At 37.5% G+C, this 23282-nt stretch overlaps 2 protein-coding genes across 3 annotated transcripts in view; one reads left to right on the top strand and one right to left on the bottom strand.

Moving 5' to 3' along the window:
* The window catches only part of LOC145997208 (putative enoyl-CoA hydratase), a 103831-nt gene extending 95519 nt beyond the window's left edge, over window positions 1–8312 (bottom strand). For both annotated transcript variants that reach the window (XR_014442874.1, XM_083133962.1), the window contains exon 1: window positions 8033–8312. The gene's annotated coding sequence lies outside the window, so the exon portion shown is untranslated. The remainder of the gene's footprint in view (window positions 1–8032) is intronic.
* Window positions 8313–9153: 841 nt separating this feature from the next.
* RpL7 (ribosomal protein L7) overlaps window positions 9154–23282 on the top strand; it is a 52659-nt gene continuing 38530 nt past the window's right edge. Inside the window, exons 1-3 of the mRNA XM_083133469.1 lie at window positions 9154–9240; window positions 19042–19288; window positions 22897–23072. Coding sequence (XP_082989595.1) covers window positions 9230–9240; window positions 19042–19288; window positions 22897–23072 — 434 coding nt within the window. The 5' untranslated portion in view covers window positions 9154–9229. The remainder of the gene's footprint in view (window positions 9241–19041; window positions 19289–22896; window positions 23073–23282) is intronic.

The raw sequence follows: 23282 nt of genomic DNA, 5'->3' as shown, positions 1-23282 counted from the left end.
TGGTAGTCAGATGCCTTAACGGGATGGACTACGGCCGCCATCTTGAAAATTCGTCCCATTCATTTACATGGTAAATTGTTACCATAATTGCGTTGCTCTGAAATGGAACTTCGACCATCTGCTTGTAGGGCCTTGTTCTTCGTAACCGTCCCCTGTGTTCTAATACTTCGAAGCATAAATTTTATAATTATATTGAGAGCAAAATAATCAAAAACTGACAAAATGCAGCTGACATGCCTTTCCACTTAATTTTCTTATTTCACAAGAAGAATATTATAAATCCAACATAATAGTTCACTAGAGGAAACATTTATGATGCGATTGATGTATACTTGTCACTGGGAACTTTGCGTATTATTATGCAATTACTATAATATTCGAAGTCTGCAGCGTATTTTTTTTCGCAGCATATTGTGCTGCCACCTACCATTACTCCTGGAACTTCCAGGAGGCGGAGGGATATTTGAGTTGTGCAGCTTCACGTTCGTCGAGTGCTGTCAACCAACACAATCGCCAAAAAATTGAGAAGATTGTCTCTATCAGGTCAGGGAAAAGAAACACGAGGCGAGCAATTAACTTCAAAATTTGGCGAGAATAACAAAAACAATATAGATAAATGTAAATATGTATTTATATTACTTCCTGTAATGTAGATAATTTAAAACTGCGCAGTCGTCACGCGAACAATTTTGTCCGCAAATTCATGGGTCGTAGAAAACCTTGCTGGTCTGAAGCCTAGAAATTGCCTGAGGGAGGGATACCGCTATGGTTCTTCCGTCCCTCGGTAGGAGCGAGCTCCAAATGTTTGTCACTTCACTTGAGAGTGGTCAAGGTCAACTTTTCGGAATGACACAACGGTGTGTTTATTTACGATACAACAGATCCCAGTGATTAGGCGATACAACCAGAAACATTTCCTCTTTTTGGAAACCGTTACGTCTGTCCATTGGGAAAGGGTTTCTACAAAATGTGCGAATAATTATTGTTTTGATTGCACGATAAGCTGCATATTCTATTATTGTGTAAAATTATTTTCTTTCACCTAGATGCTTCCCTTGAATAATTTCACAAATGATAGTTTACGTATTCTCACGAAATCCGTACTGCTTATGTACGGTATCCTACAAAAATAATTGTAGACAAAGGAGATACGAAATAGACTGACTGCAAGCATAGGTGGATGCATAAAATTTTCCTGGGAGGGTCACAAAATATGCCGTAAAGATACGACAGGATGTAATATTGAGAAGATTATGGGCAGACACAAGATTCCAAGACAAATGCAAGGATGAAACAACTGTTTTTCTTTTACATCCACTTTTACATCTCACCAAATCCGAACCCGGGACCCTTGATTATACGGGAAAGGAAAGGCGCCAGCGTTAGAATAATTTGATGAATTAGAAGTTGTTCCACAATTACTTGTATTGACAGTGATTAAAAAAGAAATAGTTTTGAGAATTTTCTTATTCAGACAAAACTATATTTTTTCTTATTTAACGTCGCTTCTACGCCACTTTTGACTAATCGCGACAACGAGGATGAATGATAACACTGGTCGACAGTGATTTTTTTTCGAGCTGCTGAAGACGAATCTGAACTTGGTTTTTGTCCTGCAACCTCAGGTTTAGAATTAATGCCAGTTATAGTATCAACCTTTAGACCCCGGCCAAAATTTGAAGGAAATTGCAGAGCTTCATGTTGGCGGCCTTTGTACCCCTCTACTAATTAGCCCCATCTACTTGGCTGCACTTTTTAACACTCGGTGCAGTGCAGGTGTATCCAGTGTCAGGGTGGTGCAAGGAAATGACGTTCAACCCAAGACTACTAGAAGTCTTCCGTTCAACCAACTAGACGGAAAGCGGTTTTCAAGTTCAAAAGATTCAACAAATGCCTGTCTGCTTCTTTAAACGGTCATTTGATTAGCTAGCACGCACCACGTCACCATACACCACACTTGCACCGGTCCGGAAGGTACTGCAGACGGTGCAGACACCAAATATACTACTTGACTCGAAATCAACGAACTAGAGGACTCGGTGTTGCACCGTTCAACCAACTAGATGCTTCGGTGCAAAGAGAGTCAAAGCGAGTCTAAAAGTGCAGCCAACTAGACGGGGCTATCATCCCAGAATCACAAATGATACCTCATTGGAAAGCTTATGGAACTCAGATTCCAACGAAGTACATTTAGGTTCCATCACGCCCAATTTGTATAAGAAGAAGAAGAAAATAAGAAAATTTGGGGCAAAAGTTAATTTTTGGAGAACTTGAGGTAAGTTTTGCAACAATTACAGTTGCGCTACGCAAACATAAACTCAGTAAGACACACCCTATACGTTAAGTTGGCTAACTGAAGTTGTCCTGTAGGACGAATTTCAATGAAGAAACATATGTAAAGTATACATATTGCAATATACAGGGTGAGTCAAAACCGTGACCACCCCTTATAAAATGGAAGGGAGTGTAGATTGCAACAATTTAACACTTTTTGCAGTTCTTAAAACTGGTTAAAACTAAGATTATTTGCGAAAATTACAGGACATAAATGAATATCACCTATGCCCAGGTCGGCGTTGGAATCTTGAACGAAAGTCACACACACATATATATACTAAAACAAAATTGCTTTTTGTTATAGTGGTGTTGGTATTATAAGCAGGAAAAGTGATAGCATACAGAATACACCACTTAAAAAACTGTGAAAATTGTCATACTCTTAGAAATGAACTATCTTATTATTCGATATTTCATTAACTTCAGTTGGGGGTTATGGGGCGAAGTGCAAGGGCACATCTCCTTGCCGTGGAAAGTGACGAAGTTTTTGGTTCACTAGTTGCTCAGATAGGCAAATCGGAACTGGAGTAGTGGAGTTTCCGAGCCCATACAATTTGTAACGAGACTGGTTCGTTACAATAAATAAGTGAGTAAGTGGTCAGTAATTTGTCAGTATTTGGTCGGTTTTTTGCTGCTTTGTTCAATAATTTTGACCACTTGAATAGTTTCCACCCCTGCTATCACCAAAACCAAAACAATCGCACATAGGAAATTCCAACCCAACCTGAGTCGCTGGCTAAGGGCTAGCACTACAGACATTCAGTTCAGTGGTCAACCTTGCCTCGGGGTCGGGGACAGACAAAATCAAAACAAAAGCAGTCGGAGGGTGTTGGTTGAATGTTCTGCGAGGAAGGAATTTACAGTACCGGAAGTTTGGGGAGGGGAGCTTGAACGAGGGTCGGCACGTGTTTCGTATTTTGTGGGTGAAAGTTTTATTTTAGCATATACTATTTTTCGCTGTTTGTAAGTAAAATACAGAGTAATTAACTTATATTTTAGGAAATGAATCAAATGGTAACATTGTACACAGAGAACACCATAACACTTCCTTGCAGTAGTTTGCAAACATTCAACTACATCTTTTATTTTTTTTAGCTAAATTAAATCGAAATATAAAACAACCTTTCTCATCTTGTCTATTCTAATGCATAACATACAGCCAAAGTACATCTACGTTTCGTGTGTTGCACTAAGTACAGGTAAATTGTAGAGGAAGAACTGCAGCGACGGAGGAAAATGCAAATGAAACAGGGAACTATATTCAGTCGCGGAATAAGTCACAGTCTTGCGTTGGACCCGCTCGCGAAACTATCGTCGGTGGTTGCTAGTAATTCGGAAGTTTCACCACCAGATGTCTCAGACGTAAGGGTGGCAAAGTCGTTTCCTTGATCCATGGCGTTAATGACTGAGCTATTATTATTATTGCCAACGATTTATATAACATAGCTAAAGACCACGAACACATTAGCTAAATATATATAACTTAACGCTATTTACAATATATAAATACTTGTGAAGCATAGAAGTGTTTAAAAACATTCATATTTATCATTTTTCACCCACCCCTAATTTATGTCTCCGCATCTTGGTTTAGGGCACATTTAATGTGTGACACGGTGTCTTACGTAATGTAAGAGCTCAGAAAAGTTGCCTACTACAGTGGTTCCCTCCCAGGAGATCAATTTCAGCTAAGGGCGTGGAATTATAGTGAGATGATATTCAGATGTTTACATTCTTCAAAGGGAGAATAGCATAGCATCGAAAAAATTAACAAAACTGTAGCTTAGAGCTTCATGAATAAAAATTCACTACCATTATCTTAGCTACATTTTCAGTTCATTCTTTTCACTTATGAAATAATGCAAATCAAGAAATTCATATCCAATCACCTAACACAGACTTTTCATTATTTTAGTAAATCTATCGTATCCCCTTTTCGTTTGTGTGTGTGTTTTGCAGCAATCACTATTTAAATGCACGTGCTTTTGGAAACACGATTAATTAAGAGTGAAGTTATAATTTCAAATTGTTTTACCAGTTTGAATAATTTCTCGATCCTTCTCCTCAAAATACTGCGCAGATCTAAATAAATAAATGAAATAAAGAAATATTTTCAGGTGGGCATATATCAAGAATACTAGGTAAATATTCTGTGTTAGTGTAATTCTCATTTCTCAAAAATTAATAGATTGGTTGGGAGGGGGGGCGAAGATTTGAAATTGAGAAACTCACTATTGTCTAATTCTTATGTGGACAACAATTAAGGGGAAAACTAAAATACAAGTAAATTATTTTCATGCTTTTTTTATTCCATATTGTAAGGCTTTGTATAGGGCGTAACTTTATGCAGTAAAAATAGATGAATCTATACGTAATCTAAATTGTTGATAAATATTTTTCTCTGGGATGTAATAGGCACATCCTACACCACTATTAGTCTTGGAACCATCTGTGTAAATCATTACATGCATTGGCCATTTTTCTCTGTACAATGCATGTAAACCTAGATCTCTGAAGTGGATTGAACATTGAGTATATAATGGAATATCTACAGGGTGTCCCACGAACGGCGAAACTGGGAATTAAGAATGGCGTTACTTTGTAACCAAAACCTGTACATACATAAGTCATACACCAAATGTTAGCCCTGTCCAAGTAGATATTTTTAAACATAGAAACAACAAACGGGGTGCAGTGTTGTTCATGCAGTGTTGCCAAATGTAAGTGAAAGTGTAAATTTATTTTTCCACAAAGCATGGAAAATTGCATGTCAAACATTCGTACGGAAATTTGGACCTCAATTTCCACCTTGGGTAGGTGGACTATTTCACCATCTATAGTTCAGAGAAGAAAACCGACCATTTTCGCGTATAGCCAATCCTGAAATGCCTCGTAAAGGCGTACCGGTCCAAATGGGTGTTTTAAAAAAATTATGAGGTACAGTGGCAACACTGTTGATGATTGAAGGCAACAAAAGGTGTGTTTAGTGATGGTCTATGACATGGAAATACTGGAAACACGAAAAAAAGAAAATTAAATTATGGTGAAAAAAGTGTTACTTACCTACTCCTGGCAACCATGCAATGCGATAAGAGCGCCCACCGAACGAGAACAAAAGAATCAGTTAGTTGTGTACTCAGAACTGTTTGAGCCGTGCATTTTGCATTGTTCGTAGGGGAAGATTAGAATTGTTCTGTGAAATGAAGTACTCTTTGGAAGAGAGGGTGTTCATTGTGGAACATTATTTTTGTTCACAATCATACACTAGTGTAAAAACTGTGTTTCGCGACAAATATCCGAATAACAGTGTTCCAGAAAATTCGACGATATATAGACTTGTTTCCAGATTTCGTGAAACAGGATCAGTGAATGACAAACCCTACCACAGACAATCACCAGTTTTGACACAAGGTGTGCTGCAGGATGTGGAGCAGAGAATATCACAATCTCCCAGGAAATCTGTTCGTAAACTTGCTGCACAGTCAGGTGTATAAAAAACAACAACTCACCGAGCGTTAAAACAATTGCACCTACGTGCATATAAGGTACAGGCTGTGCAAGAACTGAAGGAAGGTGCACGTGTAAGATACTGCCAGTCGTTTAGAAATTTTATTAGAGACAGTGGTGTGAATATTTTGGATAAGGTTTTTTTCACGGATGAAGCATGGTTCCACTTAAATGGATATGTCAACAGTCAAAATTCTCGACACTGGTCAAGTAACAATCCCCATTTGTTACATGAACAATCACTTCATCCACAAAAGATCGGTGAGTGGTGCACGATTTCGCGGAGAAAAATAATCGGTCCATTCTTTTTCAACACAACAGTTGACGGAATAGTTTATCGTGACCTTATCGCACAGTTTATTTCTCTGTTGGAACGAGATGAACGTGATTGTTGGTTTCAACAAGACTCCGCAACATGTCACACGTCTAATGAAACTTTATAGACATGTTGGCAGAGTTTTTTGGCGATCACATTATAAGTAGAAACTTATGGCCCAGTCGCTCCCCGGATCTGACGTCTCCAGATTTTTTTCTGTGGGGTTATTTGAAACAAACAGTTTACATTAATAACCCAAGAACACTTGATGATCTAAAAATAAACATTTGCACAGCCATTAACAATATAAACCAATCAATCTTGCATAAAGTTGCTTCCAACATGATAAAACGTGTTGATGAATGCCTCAGGGAAAATGGTTGTCATTTTCAACATCTTTTGTAAAGCTACACTGCCTGTTACCTGAATTGCATGGTTGCCAGGAGTAGGTAAGTAACACTTTTTTCACCATAATTTTCATTTTCTTATTTTCCTGTTTCCACTATTTCCATGTCATAGACCATCACTAAACACACCTTTTGTTGCTTTCAAACATCAACAGTGTGGCCACTGTACCTTATATTTTTTTAAAACACCCATTTGGACCGGTACGCCTTTACGAGGCATTTCAGAAAACGATTGGTTTTCTTCTCTGAACTATAGATGGCGAAATAGTCCACCTACCCAAGGTGGAAATTGACGCCCAAATTTCCGTACGAATGTTTGACATGCAATTTTCCATGCTTTGTGGAAAAATAAATTTACACTTTCACTTACATTTGGCAACAATGCATGAACAACACTGCACCCCGTTTGTTGTTTCTATGTTTAAAAATATCTACTTGGACAGGGCTAACATTTGGTGTATGACTTATGTATGCACAGGTTTCGGTTACAAAGTAACGCCACTCTTAATTCCCAGTTTCGCCGTTCGCGGGACACCCTGTAGTTGATAAATCGGTAACACTTTACTATACCTGAGACATATTTCTTCAAATTTACAGGAGAAAGTACTTACGCAAATCATTTTCTGTAGCGTTGTTGATGTTCGGGAATGTAATTTTGATTCATTTTAATGCGAATGCATGTGGTTTTCTACGAAAATCTATTTCCGACGCGCTATTGCTGCTGCCGCCATTTGCTTCCTGCATGAGAGCACAATACGCTCTCGTATTGTCCGTATATGCTAAATTGAACGAAAGGAGTGCTAATGGAACCAAACCTAACAGGCCTAACCTAACCTAGTAGGCATACCTCGTCCCCGTGATGGTTTGTGGGGCTATCGTGAATTTTTGGGCTAACGTCAATGTTTTTTCTGGCTCAAGGAACGATCAACGGTAAGCTATCACCATGTTGTGTGTGGAAATAAACAAGAACAGTAAGTACTCGTAAATGTAAGAAATATACATTACTTTCCTAACAAATTCAATTATTTCACCTAAATAAGTGTTCCGGAATGCAGAATGGTACGTTAGCAATGTAAAAAAGTGCGAAAGAAATGATTCCCAGGTGTCTCAGGTATAGTAAAGTAGTACCGATAAATCAAAGGATGTAAGAGAGTGAAAGTATTAGATCGAAGTTCTGGAAATAAGTAATGACAGTATAGAAGGAAATATGAGGTGGTATGAGGATTTATTACATCGGCTTCAGCCCATTGTTTTTGTATTTCAAACAATTTGTTAAATCTGGAGAAGCTTCACTCCCCGCCTTCCGGGAGTTTAAATAAATCCCGCTGTACATGTGTTTTACATTTTTAGGACGACTTTCAGCCTCACACCTATACACTCGGATTTTCATTTCTCCTTGCGCACTCATTACATAATTTCATATTGCCCAAATTAGTATACACTATTCATTAACAATTTCACATACCTAAAGAAGTGTTACGGTTTCCAAAGAAAAGAATCGTTTCCTTTTCCTAAAACGTTTTGTTCCTAATGTTGTTCCTTTAGATTTTTCGTGTAGTGGGATCCATGAGTATTACGTATTACGGTGCAAATTCTCCATCCCCATGCTCGTGCTCTATATTTGACCCAATAAGATCTTCAAGAATTAAAAGAAAACTCAAAACAAGCTGTTGACAACTCCTGCACCAGCATACATAAAATCTATCGCTTAAAAACACATAGGATGTAAGAGAAACATTAATGAAAATAGTCATTGACAATTTGCATGGTAATACACATGGATCCCACTGTACAATTTGCTTTAGAATGGAGAGCAGTGTTGCCAACGGTTGAAGCTCAAAATAATGACGGTATATACCCCCCTTTTTTTCTGAGAACAACCATGGGTGCGTTCCGAAAGTCTTAACGAAACGAACGCATTCAACGAAAATAACTGGGCTCGTGAATCTGGTGAAACCAGTTATTTTACGGACTTATGGGACACTCTAGGCGAAAGCGCAGGCGCAGCGTTTTGTTTAGAGAAAGTTTCCGCATGGCGTCAGCGGAAGGAATGTCCTTATGGCAAAAATATACTCTATTATGGTCACTGTTACTCATTTTAATCACATTCTAAGAACGGTCAAACCATACTTATCTTGTGCATGTTGCTTCATATCGCTATCTGTTAAAATTATAATACATTTTCCGAACTAGTGCAGTTTGAATCCACCAGCACGTGCTTTGTCTGCAAGGAGCAGACGATTTTCACGGAACAAACCAGCATCCTGGCCCGTGCGTTTGGTGAATCTCGTTCTTGCACGAAACGCACGGAATGCGACTTTTGGGACAGCATAATGTAACTCACGAAACGCACGAAGCACTTATGGAACCGCCAGTTACCATAACTCGTTTAACGCGTTAAACTCGTGCGACTTTCGGAACGGGCCCCATGTAAATATATTTGACTGCACAGTTCTTGCTCTCTGCTAGTACGAAAACAAATTATCGAGGTGATGGTGGGAATTGTATACATCATTTCATTCCCCCCCCCCCCCGCTCCCCATTCACATGACCATTAGATCAAATCGATATGTGAAAATAATCGATATAATCGATTGCATGCTATCGATTATCCATCATATTCTTGTCGTCGCGTTTCTGTTGTTTTTCTTGAAGACAAATCATGGCGGATGAGTAAGTACACGTTGCATGCCAATTTTTATCCAATTCAATCTGTACATCTTTGTACACATTTTGTAAAACTTTGTATTTTATGTGTTTCTCAATGAAGCAGAAACATAAGATATACAATATTTATTGCTGGTTCTGTAACAAACATATGGTAATTGGTATATGGATCTAGGAACTTTTGGCAATACTACCTTGTGCCATGAAGCCGCTGCTTAATCCTAAATAGGAAACTATTTTATGCATAATGAAATGGAGCTAGAAACTTTATGATTTTATTCACGGACAGTGTGATTGGAAAGTTGAAGGTTTTTAAGGAATAATCAATAACCTTACATGCACATAAATTTTGAACCGATGTAATATTTACTTGTTATATAAATTTGAACTGATTTAATATTTACGTGGTATAGTTTTCCTGAGTGTAACAACTAATGGCCACGGATAGTTTTCTAATATCTTGGCCAAATATATGATATCTTTGGTGGTATTTTTTTTTTTTTGTTAATCATTTTTGAGAAACTTGTTCACTTTTGCGAAGAAATAGTTTACATTCGACAATAATAACACTTTTCTGAATGTTCAATGGTTTCACAAGTTTAATATGATCATTAGGACATCTTTTGGAAAAGTTGAAATGTTATGGAAGTAAGTTTGGGTCGGGTACCCTATTCTACACCCTCGAATTTTGAATTTTTTTTTCTTTCATTATGAAGGTTATGTGATCCTATTTCTGAATAAAAAAACATTGGAGCGCGGAAAGAAGTATTTACGACTCTACAGCCGTTTGAAGTGGCGATTTTGTCGTTTGCAATAGTTCGGACGTATTTTTAACTATGTTCGCCGCGCTTTCTTTTTTCGATGAATTTAGGGGTGAATTGAGTGCTAATGGAACCTAACCTAACAGGCCTAACCTAACCTTGTGTGAATGGTTTGTGGGGCTATCCGTGGATGGTTTTTGGGGCTACGAGTGAAAGGTTTCCGGGCGTTATCGCACATTTACCAAGGCATTAAAAATTAGCCGGTGTCACCTGCCCCGAACATTATTTCTCACTTTTGTCGCATTGACTCATAAAGAAACAAAAATTAGCCAAATTTAATGCTGAAAGTAAAGCTGAGAAGTTAACTTACCTCTTTTCCCCAAGGCCAGGCATTGCAGGTGGAAGTTGAAACTAAAAGTCGTTAAGTGCAGTCAGTCGTATGCAATAAGTCGTCTTTTTTGTCCTTTTCCACAGAATATTGCCCTACCCCGTCGTTCCATGATAAAAATAAGAAGTCGCAAATTATCCCAGCCCACAAGTCATTCAGAAAACGGCCTACAGTTGCCGAAAAGAAATGTGCACGATGTTCCACAAGATAACGTATAACGTTAGCCAATGGTTCGTGGGGCTAGCTCCAATGGTTTGTGGGGCTAGCACCAATGGTTCGTGGGGCTAGCGCCAATGGTTCGTGGGGCTATCTTTTTAACTATTGAAACTTTTGCGTGGCCCTACTAACCTATCCACGTGCCAATGGTTCGTGGGGGCTAGCGCCAATGGTTCGTGGGGCTAGCGCCAGTGGTTCGTGGGGCTATCTTTTTCACTATTGAAACCTTTGCGTGGCCCTACTAACCTATCCACGTGCCAATGGTTCGTGGGGCTAGCGCCAATGGTTCGTGGGGCTATCTTTTTCACTATTGAAACCTTTGCGTGGCCCTACTAACCTATCCACGCGCCAATGGTTCGTGGGGCTATCTTTTTCACTATTGAAACCTTTGCATGGCCCTACTAACCTATCCACGCGCCAATGGTTCGTGGGGCTAGCGCCAATGGTTCGTGGGGCAGCAGACCATCTCCCTGTAAGTCAAGTACAATGTCCCGTATGTCTCGTCGAACAAAGTCCTCTATGTCCTTCATCCGTTGAACGTGTGTCAATCTCATATTTAGTCCTTTTGTATTAATTCAATGTCACACAAATCAATTCCAATGTCTAAAGTCGCACAAAACAATGTCAATGTCTCAAATATCCAATCCGCCAATAAATTACATAAATAATATATTGAAATCGCAAATTATCCCATTGCACAAGTCATTCATAACAAGAAAAAATTGCAAATTATCCCATTGCACAAGTCAAAGATAAGAAGAAAAAGAAAATGTTCAGACGTGCGCCTGTGACATGAATCCAAGATTCGCCATGATCAAATCGCTGCAAAACCGTTTCGACGTTACATAAGGAATGTAAATATTGAAAAACGTAAGTTTTATAGCACGTAGATCTTAAAAAATGACTTTCCGCGCTATTTCGAAATATCGTATGTTATGAAGAACTAATTTTCGTAACGATAATATGTGAAATGTGCGAAAAATCGAGGGTGTAGAAAAGGGTACCCGAGCCGTAAGTTTGCATCTTCATGAAATTTAAGAGTTTCACAATGTATTGTGTATTAATGAAAATGGCTGTTCCCAAAATAGCTTGTCCACTGTTGCCCATTTAGGAGCTAGTCTTTTGTTTACTGACTACTGCTAAAATGTCATGTGTCGTCCAAAGGGGTGCTTGATAATAGATATCACTGTCAGCTGTTGAAAGGCTTTAGGGACATTATTTTGATACAAAGAGCCGTAAACTTGATCCACTTAACCTAACAACCAAAGCAATAAAGGGGGCTAACTTTGAAATGAAAGAATCACTGCATGATCCTTTTTTTGCAAGTTCAATATTTTTTGTTTAATGCAGTTTCCGATATAAGGTGTTATAGGGCTGGCCTACATGACGAAGTAAACTTGCAGAAGGCAGGTAATTTTATAATCTTGTTCCTTCAGATCTGTAGAGTGGAAAATTTTAGTTTACTGGTCTTCTATCAAATCACCTATTTGAGAAAGTTTGAGTAATGTGGTTGCCATGTTTCTTGGGTTGGAAGGGATACTTTCGAAGATACTCTCTTGCAGGAGTGTCTGTGGCTAGTTTTATAGCTAGAGATCAACGATTTTTCATGGCAATGCATGGACAGTCCACACAATTTTCGATTAATTTGGTGACAAACCAACGTTTAGTTTCTGGGGGATATTGCTAATTTTGTATACTGTCTGAGCCAGTGAAATGCAACAGCTTTTTATTTGGAAACCAATAGTATTGAGAGACGGGTTTATTTTTCAAGATAACCCTACTCGTTGATGAAGAGCCAAGTATCTCATTCCGCATACTGTACTTTAAAACTGTATATTCAACACTCAAAATATCTTGGTATTTTCTTTAATCTGGAAAGGAACAGTGTCAGGTTTAATTGGAATACTCACCTATCATGCACAGCTCATTGTTTACATCACACACTACTTTTTGAAGCAGAGATTTCCAGTCATTAATTCTTGCTTCTGAAGCCATCAGGTTGACATTTTGATGACTGACACACACACACACAGAATGAGCGCCATTAGCTCCAGCCACTTAGGTCTCAACTTGCAGAATTTAGAAAAACCTATTTTTAATGATGAGTGTGCTCTTATTTAAACATTTGGTAGAGCTCTTTCAAATTAGATATGCACAGTCTTTTCTGTTTCAATTCCTTGCTTCCATCCTCCAGACGAATGGACTTTGTATCTTTCATCCCGGGGCACATTCTGCTTACTTCGTCACTGTTGTAAAATTTTACTACCAAGTCTTTAGTTTCTTTTGGCACTTTTCTGCCCAGTTTTATCAAATTCACTTCAGGAATGACTCCATGTTTTCCCACAAGTTCTCGTGTTCTCATCACCAGACACTCTCTCACACCAAGTTTCAGTGCTGTTTTTGTTTTTGACCAGCTCTTGGGCCTACACTGATGACTTTAATTCTTTCACTCTTAGATGTGGAACTTTTAATCCTTTCTTTTAGACTCTGTGTTAAATATTCTATATCTTTTGCAGCTACATGTAATCTATGCATATTATTTTCTTTGTCCTCCTTTTTGTCTTCCAACTGTTCATTAAACGAGTGACTCAGTTCTTCTTTTATTGCACTAGAAAACTTTTTCACTGTATGCCTTACCCCCAAATATGTTTTTTTCTTATCACCAAGTTTCCTGATTTTGATAGGTGAAACTCATAACATTCCAGCTGCTTCGTTTAAAGATCCCACAACTATCTCAGGAACTGTGAAAGGGGCTCCTTCACCACTATCATCAGTCTCATTACTGCTGGCAAGTTTTTTACGGTATTATGAACAGACAGACTTTCCTGGTGTAAGTTTTAACATGTGCCACTTTTCACAATTCTCTCAAGTTTTTTTGTAATGACGTTTTTATGGAATGCAAATGGATCACAACATGATTTTCCAAATGTTGGTATTTTTCAATATACTTCTTATAATGATATGTACAAATGCTGTTTATTTCTTCAAGTCCAACTCTTTTCCTCACAAGAAAAAGTTCTGATTCAGTTATATGTGAGGATTATTTAATGATTGATTTTCCATAGGAATCATTTTCACAACTCTCACCAACATAACAGCCTACAAAGTACTCCATGATTATCCTCACGATGTTTTAAAAAACTATTAAATCTAGCAAGTATTTCCAAAACACATGTTTACTCTCTGAAGGTTGACAACACAGTGATTAGCTGGCTACAATTCTTCTTGTTTTAGTTTGTCACAACTTGCAAGAATCTGCTTCAGGCCTGTCTGTGCCTGTCAGCCCATGCACATTGAGACTACCTTAATCTTTATATAGAAAAAAGCAAAACTGTCACTAAGCACATAGGAAGAAATGGGTTATCTTATAGGGTACTTGTTTACTATCCTTCGGACACATTTATTTATTTTTACAGAAGAAACTACTTACCGTAATAAGTTCCTGTAGCATTGTCGAACATCGGGAAGGTGTTTTGTGTGATGTGGGAATGTTTCATAGCTGAAATTCATGTTGTTTGTTGAAAATTAATTCTCCGACGGAGAATAGCTAGCCCCACGAACCATTGGCACGTGGATAGGTTAGTTCTGTTAGGTTAGGAAACATAGTTAAAATTTGGTGTCCTGTTAGTATCAGGATCTAGAAATTGGAAATAATTGCGAACCATTGGTGCGTGGTTAGGTTAGTTCGTCTCAGGCAAGCGAAAAGGCGTATCAGAAAGATGTACTGGTAATGTGAAAAATTGCAATTAATTTCATCAAAACAATGTTGATACACCTTCAGGAATGTTTCGCGAAGCAGATACGTAAGTACGAATGTCAAAAATTGACGAAACGAAAAAATTAGAGGTGTCCGAAGGATAGTAAATTTTTACCTCTTATAGATGATTGTTGATTATGAAACACAAAGGTATGTCTTTGTTAATTTTTAGGTAGTGTAATAGTTATTTTATAGCATATCCTGAATAATATTGATTGAAATATAATTTTAGAAACAATTGTAAGAAAAGTTGCAATGTGATAATGGGTAGAAATGCATATGCCTAACTGGCCTAACACAAAATAATCAGTATATCTATTTTAATTTCTGTTTACCCTTATAAAATTACTTGATTATAAAATAATGGAAATCAGGTCACTTGAAGCCTATTTATTATTGTTTTCACAATGTCATTTTTAGAGATATTTGACAGCCTGTAACATGAACATCGGTGTGAACCCCAAAATGAAATTCACAGGTTTTACTAAGTACTAGTAGGAGTATCCATGGTCAAAATTTCTTATTTTTGGCAGGTCCCGCTTTAGAGATATTTGACTTTGAAATTCACAAATTTTGGAAATTTTCGGATTTCGGAACTAAAAATCGGACAGAAGGGCTTACAACCCCAGATTTGTTTCACCATGGCTGGAAAGCCTTCCACTCAGTTCTTGCAAAAAGAATTCCATCTTGTGGTTTCAACCCCTTTTGATTTTACAGAGCTTTAAAATTGGCAAAAATTCCCATTACAATGGCTATATTGAAACCTATTAAAGTCCCAGTTACTAAATTCTTACCTTACATATATATATACATTTTCTGAAAGGCCAGAATCTCTACTTTCAGGCAGTGAAAACTAGAACATTCCATCTGTAATAGAAATGACACAGCAACCTTTTTTCAAAACCCTTGTAAACGTTCATTTTTGCTTCCCGCAGTGATGGAAAATGAGTAGAAATACAAGATGGCGGCAGATTTTTTTTTTTTTTTTAAAAATTTTGAGCAGGTCACTAGCAAGACCACCTGTGGTGAAAATATAAAAAAATGGTCAATCAACCAATTAATTTAAAATTGGGTGATTTCACATGGAATGACTCTTTAATACAAGATTGGATTAAAAGTAACCAATTGTAAACATCATACATAACCATGTAATGCATTCTAATATAAGGCCATCTCTACCATATCGCTGGAGATTTTTAATGTTTAGTTGGCAACTGTTCAGTAATGTATAATGTCATATTTCTTTTTCTAATTTAATGATACATGTGAGAGAAAACATATAAACCACCGTTCAGAATTTCTTATCTGCTCATTTATTGGTAAATTGTATATCTGTATCAGTCAAAATTTGTGTCCATCCCTGATTTCCTGTTTTTGATTTCTAAGTTAATCTGTATTGATCCAGCATCATGACTAGAATTGAGCAGCTGCTTGGAAGGAGGTGGTAGTGGGCTCCGTTCCTAAAAGCCGGAAAACAATGGGGATGTGACAATTCATTGCCAACGGATTACCATTTGGTTTTCAAAGACCCATGACACCTCTTTTTTTTTTTTTAATTATAATCCAAAAATGTGTGTGTATGTAATGAGGTTATTTGGGGTTTTCCCCGGGCTGGATATTGTGGAAAACTCGAGAATTTACTTTTTTTTGTGAAAAGTCTGGGCAATTTAGTGTGTTTCTGGGGAAGGACTCAACATTTTTTGTAGTAGTGCATTAGAAGGTATGTTTTTGAACAAAGCGAGAACTTTTAACTCTGTGTGCAAACTATACTTCCGTTAGGTATATTAAGTATTACAGGTAGTTTCAGTAGAAATTACATGTAAATACTCTGGGGAAAGGGGGTCAGGTTTTAAACTATTTCCAAGTAGTAATCTACTACACTAAATGGCTATTGGCAATTGCCACTATTTTGTTGCATTTTTGTTATTAATTTTAATTAGCATGTTACTAAATTTTACTATAATTATGTATTATTTCACGGTGGCTACTTGCTGGGAATTCCTGGAATTCTGCGTGAATTATTGGCTCGGAATTGTACGTGAATTTTTCTCCGTAAACTTGAAAAGTTGCAACTTTTATTAATTCAAACTCCATTGAATTTATACATATTAATATGTATAATGTAAGTTATTTATGTTGAAGAAAAACGATTTAAAAATTGCTTTATGCAAGGATGCGCACTTCCCATGGGCAAGGTATTCTTCATTGACAAGTGACAGTAAGTATCTTAGACTAGTGGGAATGGATGTAGAAGTAAATCAGAACCTTAGTAGAATGCATTTGGGACTAAGAAAACCTAACCTGCCTAACCTAGCCACGAAAGCACATATTGAGCAAAATCTTAAGTAATTGCTTCAACTACGCAGTATGTGTTAACAGACGTAAATTGAACCATGCAAAAATTGCATTTGTAGTATGGTGAAATTGCAACAAGACCAAAGGAAGTTGGGCCTTTTAAATATATCTATAGCCTACCGTTTAACCAGGACAAGAAATTTCAAGTTTGAAGTCAGTCGCCGGACTAAAATCTTTGGTCGCCACTATTTGATATTGATAAATAATAAAAATATGAGCAATTATTAAAAAGTTAGGAATTAATGTTTGTTTAGCGCTGTCGTTCTGCACTGAAGTACCACTTATCAATCTCAGCTGCTGGGTCAAACTCTGACAGGGAGGATGGGGGGGGGGTCCGTTTACGAAAACTCGGAGCAAATCATCCAGTGTCTCAGACTTCAGAGAGTTCCTGTAAGTAGTCTTGAGTCTGTTGTGACAGTTCAAACCTCCCCCACATGAGGCTGTGCTCATTGGTAGAACAGCACAAAATGTCAAAATCTGGAGCAAATTGGGGAATCTTGCTGAACACTCCGCACTATGGATCTTCTCCAGCGTCTGATTCAAAGCTGCAAAGGAAACAAAAGTTTGTATTCTATCCACTCTGCTGACACAACATCCATTTTCTCATTATAAAGGCTCGAGTTCAAGTATATGTAGAGCTTCTTTATTTCTTCTATCCCAAACTGAAGAATATTTTCTTTGAAGGCCAACCCAAGGTGTCGAAAACATGCAGAGATGCAATCGCATCTGTTGACATAGACGGCAATGTTTCTGTGATGTACACCTTCACATTGTTAATTAAGTTTCCTCTAACAGTCTGAAACTCTTGCACATCCCTGATCTTCCCTGAATGGATACATGGTCAAAGAAATCTTGTTCGCTTGGTCCAACATTAGATTCCAGGTCAGCCAAAACTGAAATACAGTGTTCCATTCTTATTTTCAGAGATGAAATCAAAAGATTCTTATTTTGTAGTGCCACGCTTAAAGGGTTCAATTGCCCGTAGAAATCCAAAAGGAAGTACAGAAGCTTAACAAATTTAAAATGCTTCAAACTTTTCAGCAAATCCTTAGCTTTAGCGCCATCATTGTCTCTTCTATGGGCCACCTGTTCAAGATGGGTCACAACAGCTTTCCATGATTGCAAGAGAGCTCTTATTGCACGTTCTTTGCTGGCTAACCACCTAATAGTGTGGATATCACTCAGATTTAGAATTTCTTCTATAACTTCTGCCGATTCTCTCAAGAGGTGAAGTCTTGAAGCGTGTTTGACACACATTTGAAACAACGAAATTTTAGTCGCCAGCCCAAAACTTTTGGTCGCCAATGGCGACCTGGCGACCGGAAATTTCGCCCCCTGCGTTTAACTGAATTGATTTAGATTTCGAATCATACAGACCTTTTATATTGTTAATACATTTGTGCACTTGGTGAGAGGTGGTAATATGTAAGGCTGAAACGGAGAAAACATCTGCTTCTATCTTTGAATGTTTGACGCCTTGAAAGCCGGGAATTGTGCTTGAATTTTATCATCTTTCTGCAATGGCCACCCTGTATTTTGTGCTATAATTTTAATTTTTTACAACAAATATAATTCTTTGTTTACTATTAGTCAATGCATGGCAGTGCATATAGGCTTACCGCCAATGCTCCTGTGCAACAGTCAATTTTTATTCAGTTTCCATTCCTGATATTACTTTTAACATATGAAGTGAATATTCTAAAAACTTTGTTAAATGGGATTCTAAGTCTGGTGTTTAGCTAAAATGTATTTATTTTGTTACACATGTTTAAATACATTGATTACTCTAATAACTTGGTCTTCAAAGTCAGGAAATTTTGTTTTTTATGAAATACTTGACACATTTGTGGATTCAATTTGATGGTCTAGCATACTTACAAAGTTACTTTTGTATTGGCAAAAAATTCAGGTTTGATCACCTTTGTGTTTCCACACGTTAGTTCCCCTTGAATGTGCATAAAATATTTTCCATGTTGAAAGAAAGGTATTAGGTAGGAATTTTAAGATTATGATCACATTTAAAAACTTTTTTTTAAAAAAAATATAATTTTCCTTACTTTTGACTCCAAATGTGTAGCTGCTCTACTTTCAATATTCTACCTTTCATGTTCTGTCAGTGGGAGTGTTTTTTCACTCTAAAAGTGATGTGGCAGTAAATATTAGAGAATAGTTTTCAATCCCGCTAGCTGTAGAGCTTGATTTTAATTATCTTATGTGATTTTTGTGTTTCTTGTATCATGTTGATGTGCATGCATGTTTTATATTGATTGTCAATTTTCATGTGTAGAACATATGGGGAAATTGACTTCACTACTTCTTCTTTATTGCAGGAAGAAGCCTGAGACCCCTAAAAAGGCAGAGGCACCTAAGGCTGCCGAAGCCCCTAAAGCTGCTGAGGCCCCTAAGGCTGCCAAAGATCCTAAGGCTGCCAAGGACCCTAAGGCTGCCACAGCCCCTAAGAAAATTGGAGAGCCTAGGAAGAATCCCAAGGATCTTCCAGCAGTTCCAGAATCTGTTTTGAGAAGGCGTAAGCGCAGGAGGGAAACTGAAGCTGAAAGACTTAGGAAGAACATAAGGGTAAAACTTAAAATTCATTTTTCGAAATAATGTTTGTCATTCATTGTGTGGTAGACGACTTGGGCTATTTTTGTGCCAGTAACTAATGTGTGATCTTTTTCCACGTTGCATGGACAATCTCACTGCTTCTTTGGGTGAAATAATTGTTGTAAACGTACGGTGTAATATACAATAAGCGATAGCATACAATGTTAATTTTACATCATTCATTGTTTAGCACTCTTTTAAGTATACAGTCGGCTCTCGATTCTACGACCCCGCATGTAACAACCCTCTTGAAGTAACTACCCTTTTCCCTTAAACTGTGGAAAAAATTTGAAAAATTCTAGGAAATCAGCCGAAAACTAATTTTTTTGCACTCGTTTTATTCACTCATTCCCTTGATGAGCGCTCTACCGCTCACAAGTGTGTCTGATCCAAAAATAGACACCACCACACCACCCTTGAGTGATATACAATAGCACTTGACCTCTACCCTCCCTTCTCCCAAGCATACCCACCCGACCGCTGCTTCCCAACACGATGGGCTTGTTTTGCTATTGTGATTTTGTTTGCTCTTGGATACGCGAGAAGAGAAGATCGAATGTGCTTGGATGTTATTTTAAATCTACCTTGACTTGTTTCCTTGTCCTAAGAGTTGCTGACAACTGGATGAAAGGGGGGAGGGGGCAGAGTATACTATGCTACTTAGTGTCTTTTCACTGCAGAATAATGTTCCAAGAAGGAATTTGAACCACTTTGCTATCTTTTCCATTAATGATCGGCTTGCTGCTGTTTTTAAGTTTTTCTCTCCTTTTCAAAAGGCTGCTGTGATATTCCAAATCTGAAAAATTACATATGCTTACTATTGGTAATTTCTAGACAACAGCAAAAGCAAACACCATGAAGATTCACCTGAATGCTCTAGAAAAATTTCTAAGAATATTCAAATTCTTCGAACACAGCTACCCTGGCGTTGGCTGGAGGTCCATGTACCTTGCACTTTTTTTTCCTTTTGCTTTGCTGTTATCTTACTTGTGGTTGGCATACACCCATTGAGTTTCATTGCATCTGATCTGTTCCTCTTTCTGCCTGAGTGTTGCTGGATGTAAGTTGATTCTTCTGGTCCTTTAGCTTAGGCAGTGAATTACAATTTTCTCTCTACTGTTGATTTAGTTTGTTATGTAGTGTAGGTATCTCCCATTGTGTCTTGATGTACTAGGACATCTAAGACTGGCAGGAAATCTGACCATATTACAAATGTGTCATCTACATAACTAACACATGTCTTGGGCTTTCTGGTGATTTGGAGAGGGCTGTCTGTTCTTCCATATATATGTGGCTAAGTATTGATGATGGTTGTGATTCCACTCCAAAATAAAATAAAAACTTGTTTCTTTTGTTCTTATTATTCTCAGTCTTGGGGAAAATTATGGTTCCTTTGAATTTCTGTAATAAATTTTCACTTTTTTAATTCACTAATTTTAGAAAGAATATCAAAGTAAAACTTGTCATCCATATATCTGATTGACTCGCGCACTTTCGACGTGGCCTGTGGCCACGTCTCGTGCGCTCGCCGACGTGGTTCGCTTATTTGGAAAGTTTTGAACGTAAATTTATGTGTGTATGCGCTGTAATATGTACAAATAATCAAAATATTATTGGTTTCTTTCTTAATAATAAGCTGGGTAAGTAATAACAGTTTGAGGATAGTTAGTTAGATGTTTTATGTAAACGAATTCAATAGCGACACTAAATTGGAAAAGTAACATTTTACTTCTGTAGTCAGTTTTACATTTTTAAACATAATTGAAATAAAGAAATGTCTTCCTTCATTCTTAGCAAATTTCTATCTCTCCTCTGCAATGAATTCTGATGCTCACATTTTAAAATTCGAAAACTCTAATACTGTGCACAAAGTGGACCTAAAACACCAAATCAATCAATCAATCAATCAATCGAAAACTCTAGCATAATTCCCTTACAGTAGCATTCGGGGTGAAAATAAACTCTCTTTAAGTTCCCTAGCAACGTCCGTTTCCATGGTGAACAACAAGCACGGCAAGCTCTAAGGAATTGCATGTCATTATACCCCCTAAACATTTAGTTGAAACAAGCACGATGCAGATATTTACGCATTGAGTATAACAATATATACGTAATTGTATCTGGGCTGAAACTCCTTATTATGTAGATGTCACCCTTGTTTCAGGCACCTTTTCAAAGCCAGGAGTTGATTCATCTGTGTGTTACTTATCTGTGAGAAATATAATGTAGCTGGACAATTAAGAATTGAAGGAAACAATGTGTGCAAAAGAAATGCCCGTGGCAACGGTTGCTAAGGACGTGAGAAAAGGGCATTTTCACCCTTAAGGAAGGGCCGATTGAGAGATTTTTGAATTTTCTCGGCCTTTTGGGACGATTTCATGGGGGGTCATAATCGGGCGTTTTTCGCCTCCGGGGCTTCCTTCATGGAGAACATTTATGTCAGTGAGTGAGTGAGTGGTGGGATTGGGGCTATATAGATATTGGATAAGTAAAGTACATTGACAATGTGATCAGTACATTGACACTGTGATCAGTACATTGACACTGTGGTCAGTACATTGACAATGTGATCAGTACATTGACAATGTGATCATAATTATCGGAAAGGTTGGTGAAGATGTGATTATCATCTGTTATTTTATAGATCTTAGTCTTGTTGGCATTTCCTATAGAATTCTTATATGAAACAAAAATTTCACCAGATGCTGTGTACTTGCAAGGAAGCAGCATTTTCTACGACACTATAAATCTGCTAGAAAATGAAGAATTGTGTATGGTTGATGAAGATATGTTGTTTATGAACTTTGTTTTATATTGTGGAGATCTTTTATGGTGAAATAATGTACCTCTGTTACCTGAAGGCTTGTTGCACATGATTGTAGCACTCATTTGATGTCGATTGTAATTTTAAATTTTATTCTTCATATTTTCACATGTTTTCTTGCATGTAGAATGGAATTTGCTTTAAAAAAAGTTGTGAAATTGAATGTTCATTAATAATTAATGGATTATATGTTTAATTGAAAAATAGAAGATTCCAAAGTAAAAATCATGATGATAAGCAGGTCTCAAAAAATTTAATTTTTGGGCTGGAAAACCTGGTGACCGGGAATTTTATAGTCAAAAAATTGTAAGTGAATGTGTGTGGTACAATAATAATAATAAGGTGGTGAATTAATATGCAGCAGTGAAAAAGTAATGTGCTGGCGTAGATGTGTGATGCATTACTATAATACTTGTTAAATAACACACACACAGTGCACAAACAGCATGATACGAAACACTTGAAAAGTTTGTCGAACCTTTAGACTCCATCTCGGGAGTCAACATCAAGGCTGGTGTAGATAGAGAAAGGGTGAATAAGGTGCGGTTGAGGATTGGATGAACTGATGATTGCTCCAAGATGGAGTCTGAAGGATCGGACAAACTTTTAAAGTGTGTCGTGTCATGCTGTTTAACTAGAATCTTGCCGACATGTGATGCGAGAAGTTTATGAATGCCATATTAACATTTATTTCTTTATCTTTGTTTGCTGTATTTAATATTGCAAAATTTACCGTAACGTTCTTTGTACATTGCAGTTACGTAACTTAAGCCTTAAGAAGAGGCGAGTGATATTCAAGAGGGCTGAGAAGTATGTCAATGAATACCGGCAAAAGGAGAGAGAACAAATCAGGATTATTCGACAAGCTAAGAAAATGGGAAATTATTATGTACCCGCTGAATCAAAACTAGCCTTTGTAGTGCGAATTAGAGGGTAAGTACAATGTTTTGTCCTTGATTTTCTTGGTGCACCTTGAGCAAATGAAATGTGTTCTTTGACTTTTACTCAAAATCTAGGTCATTTTAATCCTAACTTACCCAAAGAAAGGGGAGGGGTTGGGGTTGCAGGTGGAAGTCAAGTGGAACGAAAATGAACTCCTTTACAAGGGAATAAAGTTAATACTCTGATAAGTACATGAAGGGA

The sequence above is a fragment of the Lepisma saccharinum genome, chromosome 13, assembly GCF_977018435.1.
Source record: "Lepisma saccharinum chromosome 13, izLepSacc3.1, whole genome shotgun sequence".
Classification (NCBI taxonomy): domain Eukaryota; kingdom Metazoa; phylum Arthropoda; class Insecta; order Zygentoma; family Lepismatidae; genus Lepisma; species Lepisma saccharinum.
This window is presented reverse-complemented; position numbering and strand designations above follow the sequence as displayed.